The sequence below is a fragment of the Babylonia areolata genome, chromosome 24 (genome assembly GCF_041734735.1).
Source record: "Babylonia areolata isolate BAREFJ2019XMU chromosome 24, ASM4173473v1, whole genome shotgun sequence".
NCBI classification, from domain to species: Eukaryota; Metazoa; Mollusca; class Gastropoda; order Neogastropoda; family Buccinidae; genus Babylonia; species Babylonia areolata.
In genome coordinates, this window is record NC_134899.1 from 44591275 (window position 1) to 44601509 (window position 10235).

The 10235-nt window shown below is 47.9% G+C and overlaps 1 protein-coding gene across 1 annotated transcript in view; it reads right to left on the reverse strand.

Annotated features, from left to right (window-relative positions):
* Positions 1–10235, reverse strand: part of LOC143298787 (uncharacterized) — an 80286-nt gene that overhangs the window by 40105 nt on the left and 29946 nt on the right. Inside the window, exons 15-24 of the mRNA XM_076611749.1 lie at positions 9895–10201; positions 9290–9416; positions 8538–8777; positions 7135–7344; positions 5844–6133; positions 5214–5355; positions 3599–3817; positions 2932–3082; positions 1510–1793; positions 708–905 (exon numbers count right to left, since the gene is read on the reverse strand). Coding sequence (XP_076467864.1) covers positions 708–905; positions 1510–1793; positions 2932–3082; positions 3599–3817; positions 5214–5355; positions 5844–6133; positions 7135–7344; positions 8538–8777; positions 9290–9416; positions 9895–10201 — 2168 coding nt within the window. The remainder of the gene's footprint in view (positions 1–707; positions 906–1509; positions 1794–2931; positions 3083–3598; positions 3818–5213; positions 5356–5843; positions 6134–7134; positions 7345–8537; positions 8778–9289; positions 9417–9894; positions 10202–10235) is intronic.

Sequence of the window (10235 nt, forward strand, 5' to 3'; positions counted from 1 at the left end):
TGATTGAAAGAAACAGTATGATTAGTAACTAGTCTTTCAGCCATGGCTTCTCTTTGTAAAGCGGGTCAATCGTCAGGTCAAAAAAGATGGGGGCTGTGTAATATTTGAAACGGGATCCATCGTATGGCAGTGCGATTCTAAATCTTCACTATAAGTTTTTCCACTCATCCTAAGGCTGTCTTTTTCTCTCTCGCCAGTTACCAAAACATACCGCCCCCCCCCCCCTCTCTCCCGCAAATACCTAGCAACACCCCACATCTCTCCTGGAAATACCTAGCAACCCCCCCTCCGCCCCCACATCTCTGTCTCTCTCTCTCTTCTGCCATTATCTAGAACACCCGGTCTGTACCGCACCCTGCCCCCTTGTCTCTCTCTCTAACTCGCATGACCACCGTCCCTTGTTGGCTACCTAGCACCCGTCAAAGGGCCTTCACACAGCATACACAGTGAAGGAAGTGTGAGAAATAGTACCCCCCTCATGCCCCCCCTGGCCCCCTCTCTGCTTCTTCTGCCAATACCTAGTATACCCCCTCCTCCCATCCTCTCTCTCTAATTTGCATAACCTCTGTCCCTTTCCCAAGCACCCATCGAGGGCCCTTCACACAACATGCATAACCTCTGTCCCTTTTTGCGGGAAGCCTAGCACCCATTCAGGGTCCTTCACACAACACGCAGAGTGAAGGAAGCATCAAGAGCAGAGCACTCACAGTGTCCAGCTGAAGACTGAGAGCTGTGAACACGTGATCCTTGTCCTTCCCCACCCCCACAAAGGGGCTGACGTCATCGGTCCCTGGCTGGGTGCCCAGCCCCAGGGTGTAGGTGAGGTGGGGGGTGGTGGCCTCAAAACCTGTCCACTCTGCCTTCAGGCTGGAGGTGCTCAGCTGGTAGTCCGCGTCTTCCCCCCTCTGTCACACACAATGAACACATACACATGGTGAACACACACACACACATACACACACACACACACACACACACCGTGAACACACAGACACACACACACACACACAGTGAGAACACACTGACACACACACACACACAGACACACACACACACACACACACACACACACACACACACACACACACACACACACACACAATTTACGCACTTATCAAAGTTGTAACTGGTTTGAACAATAGTAACTCAATCCCAAGAGGAAGAAGACCAAATACACAGTGCTGACTGACACCCTGACATGAAAGCTCTGTCGTATCTCAGTGAAGTGACAGCGGTTCAATGACTTGCATAATCACTGCAGACAAGGTGCCCACAACACCAACAAAAGCGACACCTAATACGTATAACAAAACCACACACAATAACCCCCGCCCCACCCTTGCTTTTTTAAACATTAATTTTATTTTTGTTTGTTTTTAGTTGTTTAACTCCTTGCTTTTTTTGAGTTCTGCTTGTTTTCTGGTTTCCTGTCTTTGGACACACACATACACAGTCATGCAAACATATACACACCCACACACACACGCGCGCGCACAGACACACACACACCTGAAGCCCCAGAACCATCTCCTCCTCCTCCGCCACCACCTCGTACACCCTCCCTTCAGAAGCCAGGCGCGTGTCATGCACGTAGGGGTCAGAGGTCAGCTGAAGGTCAAGGCCCACAACGTTGGTGACCTTGACCTTGGCGCGGTAGACGTGGTGCTGGTGCAGGCCCCAGTGGAGGGAGGGGAGGGGGAAGGGAGCGCAGGAGGGGGGAGTGGTGGAGGCACAAGGGGTGGAGGTGGAGGGGGAGGTGTGGGGGTGGACGACGCTGCCTCCCGTCTCCTCCTCTGCTCGGAAATGAGCAGGGGTTTTACTTTGACATCGTCACTTACATAGAAGATAAGTGTTCAAGTACGGAGAGAGACACGCAGAGAGAGAGAGAGAGAGGCAGAGACAGAGACAGAAACGGACAGAGAGACAGAGAGAGACAGATACAGATAGTCTGGCACAGAGGCAGACAGTGACAAAGCGAGAGAGTGAGAGACAGACAGAGACAGAGAAAGAAACACAAAACACAAAGCTAAAGAGAACGAGAGACAGACAGAGAGACAGAGCCAAAGAGAGAGGGAGAGACAGAGACACACAGAGAAAGGAAGAATCAGAGACGGACATAGATAAAGACAAAGACCAAGAGACAATTTGGACAAGACAAACTGAGACAGACACAAAACCATACAAACGGAGAGGCATAAAGACAGAGACAGTGTGCTGCCATCACATCTGTTGGAGGTAAAAAGATAAAAGTCCCACAGCCTTTTATGGCCATTGGGGCAGTGAATCCACATGGACTGTGTCAAGTGCTGGGTACAGGGAGGGAATGAGGACCCAATCCTCTCCTTTCGCTGTTTTAACCACCCCCAGACCAGTCAGGTGACCATTCACACCTGGGTGGAACATTTGAGTAAAGTGCCTTCCCCAATGAGTTTCAGTTTCAGTTTCTCAAAGAGGCGTCACTGCGTTCGGGCAAATCCATATACACTACACCACATTACGCAGCGTAACCCAACGCGCTTAGTCAGGACTGACTTTCCCATGGATACAACAGGATATCGACACGGGCCCTCGAACCCTGATCACTGATGAACACTGGATCAGAAGTCCATTGCCTGACCGATTCCACCACAGCGCCTCCCTCCCACCACACCCACGTGCACGGCAGTGAGGCATGGAGGGTGACCCAGAAGACAGGACTCCCAATCAAGAAGCCAGGCTTCCTGGGGCAAGGTGGGACAGGACCTGCACTTTGTTTCTCTTCACTCCGCTACACGTGGATAGGAGGTCTGGGTGCTAGTCATTTGCGATCTCTGTTCTGACATCGCTGTCTACTGCATTCTCTCTGTACCACAAACACTAAGCTGTCCGCCATCTATGTCTGTGTCGTCTGTGTCCACACAGTGTGGTGCGTGTTGCACAGCGTCTACTCACCCAGGGCCACACTGAACTGCAGATGGTAGGGATCCACGTCTGTGAAGAGGGCATTGTCCCAGGTCACCAGCAAGGCATCAGAGGTCAAGGTCAACGTCACACTGCCGGAGTAAGATGGAGGGGTTCGAACCAGAGTGACAGGGCCCAGTGGCTGCAACATGGGAGAAGATATGGCTCGCTGACGTGACGCGACAGAATGAGAAATGGACAGTGACCCAATGGAGTGATACATGTTTAGGAGGTGAGCAGCATTACAGAATGTTCGGCATGTAATGACAGTCTCATCCCAGCCCAATCCCCGATCTGGCACAGACATGTGGGAGCCATGGGGACCCTGCAGGTGGCATTTCCTCCATCCGTCATCCAACTCTTTCCTCTACCTGCCTCTTCTTCTGTCGCTTTCACAAAATGATATGCAAACTACAATTGGTAAAAGTTTTGGTTTTCTTTATGATAAAATATTTCAAGCACACACTTCATGAAATGATCAAACCGTACGTAAATATATGAAAACAATAAAGAAAAAGAAGATATTCAAATATGTCTCAACGTTCTGTATGCACACATACGAACACACACACCAACACACACACACACCAACACACACACACACACACACACACACACACACACAAACACACACACACACACACACACACACACACACCAACACAGCACGAAGTCCAGCCCTGTTAGTAGCCCTCAGCAGAATGAAGAAAGGCGTCCCTTCTTGCAGTCCAGGGTGGTGCTGACGGTAGAAGCTGCGCTGATGGGTACTCCTGAATGCCGAGATGTCCGCCACTTCTGTGTCCGGGGTCGTTGCAAGGCCGACCTCGTAGTCATGGATACCACTCTCCGCGTCACTTCCACTCCAGTTCAAGAATAACTGCAAAAGAAATGGAGAGGTAGTTTCGTTTTGGTGCGGTAACACATACAGGACTAACATCAGTAACAGTAACATCAGGGAGTGTTTTTGTCAATGGAGAAAAAAAGAAGATATACAACATCAACTCATCGTCGACTCGTCACATAAAACTAATGAAAGCGTTTCAAATTCAAAGCATAAACTTACGACAGAAGGTAAAGGAAGGAAAGTTGAATCTTACACAATGGCCAGAAATCAGGTGGAGAGAGGAGATAAGGGATGTCTCACATCATAGCCATGAGTCAGGTGGAAGCAACAGAGAACGTCTTAATGATATTCAGGTGCCTGGCAGAAGGAACAAAGGATGTCTTACGTGATGTTCAGGTAAAAGGAACAAAGGATGTCTGACATGATGTTCAGGTAAACGAACAAAGGATTTCTTGCATGATGTTCAGGTTCCAGGTAGAAGGAACAAAGGATGTCTTCCATAATTGACATGTGCTAGGTAGAAGGAACAAAGAATGTCTTACATGATGTTCAGGTGCCAGGTAGAAGGAACAAAGGATGTCTGACAGGTAGAAGGAACAAAGGATGTCTGACAGGTAGAAGGAACAAAGAATGTCTTGCATGATGTTCAGGTGCCAGGTAGAAGGAACAAAGGATGTCTGACAGGTAGAAGGAACAAAGAATGTCTTACATAATGTTCAGGTGCCAGGTAGAAGGAACAAAAGATGTCTTACATGATGTTCAGGTGCTAGGTAGATGGAACAAAGAATGTCTTACATGATGTTCAGGAGCCAGGTAGAAGGAACAAAGAATGCCTTATATGATGTTCAGGAGCCAGGTAGAAGGAACAAAGAATGTCTTAATGATGTTCAGGTGCCAGGTAGAAGGAACAAAAGATGTCTTACATGATGTTCAGGAGCTAGGTAGAAGGAACAAAAGATGTCTTACATAATGTTCAGGTGCTAGGTAGAAGGAACAAAGAATGTCTTACATGATGTTCAGGAGCTAGGTAGAAGGAACAAAGGATGTCTGACAGGTAGAAGGAACAAAGGATGTCTGACAGGTAGAAGGAACAAAGGATGTCTTACATAATGTTCAGGTGCTCGGTAGAAGGAACAAAGGATGTCTTACATGATGTTCAGGTGACAGGTAGAAGGAACAAAGGATGTCTTACATGATGTTCAGGTGACAGGTAGAAGGAACAAAGGATGTCTGACAGGTAGAAGGAACAAAGGATGTCTGACAGGTAGAAGGAACAAAGGATGTCTGACAGGTAGAAGGAACAAAGGATGTCTTACATGATGTTCAGGTGACAGGTAGAAGGAACAAAGGATGTCTGACAGGTAGAAGGAACAAAGGATGTCTTACATGATGTTCAGGTGCTCGGTAGAAGGAACAAAGAATGTCTTACATGATGTCCAGGTGCCAGGTAGAAGGAGGAAATGAAGGATATGTTCAGGGCACCATGGGCACAAGCCTCTACTCCAGGCACTGGTGACGTGACTGCGCTCTCTGCGTACACCTCCGCAGCTACATCATCTGTGGCGGACGCTCTGAAACGTCAGAAATGGTCCTCTGATGAAAGATGACAGAATAAATGTGATAGTGGCAAGGGCAGATCTAAATTAAACCAAGAACTTCGTCGGCAACTTACTGTCGACATGTCATAGACTGTATTCAATGTTTGACATGCTACTTGTAGTAAAAGACATTCACTTTTTCACATGCTCTGCTACACTTACTATGACTGCTTTTAATCATTAGTGTTAGCGTTCAGTGCGCTATAAACCCATTGATGAGAAAGAAGGGCAGAGAACAAGTGACAGAAAAAAACAACTATGATTAAAAGAAAGAGAGTTTAGGGAAACAAACAGCAAAACAATTAACAAACAATTCAAACCATCCAAATTGAAACACACACACACACACACACACACACACACACACACACACACGCAGACGCACACACACACACACACGCAGACGCACACACACACACACACACACACACACACACACACACACACACACACAGACTCACAGACAGGCGTTGTCAGGGCTGTCCACCACACGCCGTGTACGGTCAGTGTCCAGGAGCCACAGCGAAGCGTCGCCCCCCTCCTCCTGTCCCTCACGGAACACGCCCCCCACCACCCGTGCCCCGCCCACATACACCCGGGACAGGGAGGGCCGGGTGGAATCCACCCGTACCCCGTCAGAACACACCGGTCTGCTCATCTCCAGGGCACGGTTGAAGGCCACCACTGTGACGTAATACATCCCTTCACTCGGGGCCTCCCAGGACGCAAAGGTGTTGTACGTCAGCTTGACCTGGATCCATGTGAACATTTATATATTCATTCATTTATTCATTTGTTTATTTATCAATACTATACTGAATGTACAGACCCACCCATATACACATGCCAAACGCAAACTCCTTTTCTTGCATGTCCACACACACTCGTATTGAACTGACCCAATCAGGTAATTTGATTTTTTTTTATCACTAATATAAAAAAAACAAAATCACGAAAAACAGCAGCACAAAGAAAACACAACTTCTACAATCTCCAGCTGATGAACCAGGAGTATCGATTCATACACAACATCAATGAAAACAACAAGAATTACGTATAACTTGGGAAAAGCAACATAACATGAACAGTGAAGTTACCTTGACGTCATGAGTGTTATGGCCAAACAATAACAACGAAAACAACAATAACAACAAGAAACCAGAACAAACACAATATGGACATTACCTTGGTATACTCTGTGTCGTTGCCAAAACAATAACAATGAAAACAGCAACGACAACACCAACAACGAAACACAAACAGAACGACGTGTATTGTGGCCAAACATAGCGACGGAAACAAGACCATCATCTACAGAAGATGAGGACAAGGACTATATCTGATATCTTCAGAATCGAGGTCAAACGACAAGTACGAAATCAATGTATGTGTGTATACATGTACGTGTTCATGTACATAATGATATGAATGTATGTGTGTTTGTATATTTGTAAGTAATATAGGAATCCGTATTTGATTTTCAGTGTATAAGATTGTAATTTCACAGTGTATTCTGGTTTCTTTTATATGCGTGAATGTGTTTTCATGTGAAAGGTATTGTCAGAAATGAGTTTGAACTGGAAGGAACTTTCTGTGCAAGGGGAGAGAGAGAGAGAGACAGAGACAGAGACAGACAGAGAGACAGAGACAGAGAGAGAAAGAGACAGAGACAGAGACAGACAGACAGAGAGAGAGAGAGAGAGAGAGAGAGACAGAGACAGAGAGACAGAGAAGACAACAACAATGAGTCACCCTGGCATCTTGAGTGTTGTGGCCAAACACAGCACTGTCCAGACACTGGCTGTCAAAGGCCACCTGGTAGAACTGCACCCCGCTCTCCCTGTCAAAGAACCCCCACCAGTGCGCGTGCAGCTCGCGTTCTGATTGGTAGTCCACCTCACGTGACCCAGCCATCCCGTCGTGCACCGCACCCACCTCAGGGGGACTCAGGTCCACCGTGATCTGCCGACAGCAAACTGTGTTAGATACAGGGCTCCGTGTGTCAGACTGTGTTAGATGCAGGGCTCCCTGTGTCAGACTATGTTAGATACAGGGCTCCCAGTGCTAGACTTTGTTAGATGCAGGGCTTCCAAACCACACTGTGTTAGATACAGGGCTCCCTGTACCAGACTGTTAGATACAGGGCTCTCAGTGCCACACTGTGTTAGATACAGGACTCCCTGTACCAGACTGTTGGATAATAGATACAGGGCTCCCTGTACCAGACTGTTAGATACAGGACTCTCAGTGCCACACTGTGTTAGATACAGGACTCCCAGTGTCACACTGTGTTAGATACAGGACTCCCTGTACCAGACTGTTAGATACAGGGCTCTCAGTGCCACACTGTGTTAGATACAGGACTCCCTGTACCAGACTGTTAGATACAGGGCTCTCAGTGTCACACTGTGTCAGATACAGGGCTCCCAGTGTCACACTGTGTTAGATACAGGACTCCCTGTACCAGACTGTTAGATACAGGGCTCTCAGTGCCACACTGTGTTAGATACAGGACTCCCTGTACCAGACTGTTAGATACAGGGCTCTCAGTGTCACACTGTGTTAGATACAGGGCTCCCAGTGCCACACTGTGTTAGATACAGGGCTCCCAAATAAGAAAATATCATTTAAAATATGGCGTTGATGGGACTATATAATACAAAACAATGCAGTCCGATACAATAACAACCCAGCCCCCACCCCCACCCCCCACCCCAACCCCCCCCCCCCCAAAAAAAAACCCCAACAAACCCACACACAAAAAAACAAACAAAACAACAACAAGAAAAAAGGTTGAAGGTGCCATATCCTTTTACAGCGGTTGGGGCAATTAATTCACATCCGTTATGTCCAGGGCATGGTATAGGGAAGGAGGGGCACAATCTTCTTCCACCGTTTCAACTTTCCCAATCAGTCGGCACACTGAGGAAAATCGCAGTAAAGTGCTTTTCCCAAAGACCACAGCGCACTATGCTGAAAGGCGTGTTCTGGGTTCCTCCATCCTTTTACAGACCCGTGCACTGACCTGGTGCGGGGAACAGCCACAACGCTCAACACTCTAGTCAGTCCACTGACACCAAAATTGCCCGGGGGTGAGGGGGCCGGGGGAGGGGGGGTCAGAACTGACGTGGTACCCACCTTCCCCTGTCACTGACCTGCTTTCGCAGCGTGGTGGAGAGGTTGGCGTGGTTGAACACCTGCACCTCCAGGTAATAGTCGTGGTCGTGGGTGGCAGTGTTCTTGTCGTGGAAGATGCCGCCGTGGCTGTTGCTGTTGCTGTTGATGACGGCGGGCGACACCTGGAAGTGGCGGTGGAAACAGCCGGCCGCTCCGGTGCAGTAACAGTTGGGGCCCCGCGGGTAAGAGCCGTAGGTGGACTGGCACTCTGCCAGAGTCTGGAACAGTTTCAGTTTCGTGGAGGTGCCGGAACATGCGGGCTATTCCACACACGCCACACCACATCTGGTTAAATGTGGAAGAAAAAAAGACCAGATACCTGAGCCACGGATAATCCCAACGCGACGGTCAGGCCTTGAGAGCCCACCATAGGTATGTATGGATCATTGAAGCAAAAGGAAAATTGAGATATAGAATAAAATGCACTGATAAGTAAATGCATAAGGAATATACAATACACACTCATTGTAGATGCTTGAAATAAAATAAGAATAAAAATGAGCCTCGTTAAGTAACCATGTGCTCATCAGTACACGAAAAGAAGAGGGGTGAGAGAGAGAGAGAGAGAGAGAGAGAGAGAGAGAGAGAGAGAGACAGACAGACAGACAGACAGACAGACAGACAGACAGACAGACATGCATACAGACAGACAAACAGACGGATAGACAGACAAATTCACGAACAGACATACGGACGGACGGACGGACGGACAAAGAGGACAGGGTCTGACCTGTGTGTTTCCCTGCGGAGTGACGGCAGCGATGCCGTGCAGAACGTCGGCCCCACTGAAGTCATCGTACACACGCCACGTCACTGTCTTCAGCCCGCTGTGCTCATCATAGGCCTCCCACTCTATCCTGTGGTACGTCAGTTGCGTCATCACCCTCACCGTCATCATCATTATCATCATTTTCATCACCATCACCATCATCATCAGCAGCAGCAGCATCCACGTCACCATAATCACCATCATCATCATCATCACCGTCACCATCATCATCATCATCATATGGATATTCCAGACTGCAATAGGCCACGTCAACTGATATCTCAGAAAGCAGAAAAATTTCCAGACTACAAAAGTAATGTTCCAAACATAAAAAAGAGATGTTGCTCTACAATAACAGCTGTTATTATCATTCCTGAATATAACATTTTTTTCGTTCTATACAGTTCTGTGTCTTCTCCAGTGTCTTCACTCCAGTGTGTTCTACACAACATGCATTCCGTTCCTTGGGTATCATTTGCAAATGGTGCTTTCCTTTCATCAGAGCAATGATTTCCCTCTTAATCAGCAACACGAGAATTAAAACAAAGAGAAAAATAAGATCTTACATCATCTCGTTCAGTTCTTCCATGCCGTGCACGCTGATGTTAACGTGATGATCTTTTGTTAACCACAGGTTGCGAATGACGGGCGGCGAGCTGTCTACATGCACCGTCACAGCCTCCTCCACATACTCGTCGCGCACGTCATAGGCGCGCACCCAGAAGGTCAAGGTCTCACCGTCCTTGACATCAGGCTGGAAGGTTTTGGTTCCGCTGAGGTCAGGTTCAGCCTGAAAACTGCTGTCTGCTGGGGTGGTGAGGGTGGTGCCCCCTTGACTGTCTTTGCTGTAGGCTGTGGTGAATCTGACGATGCCTGAAATGACCCCATCAAGCGTGACTCAGTTTCC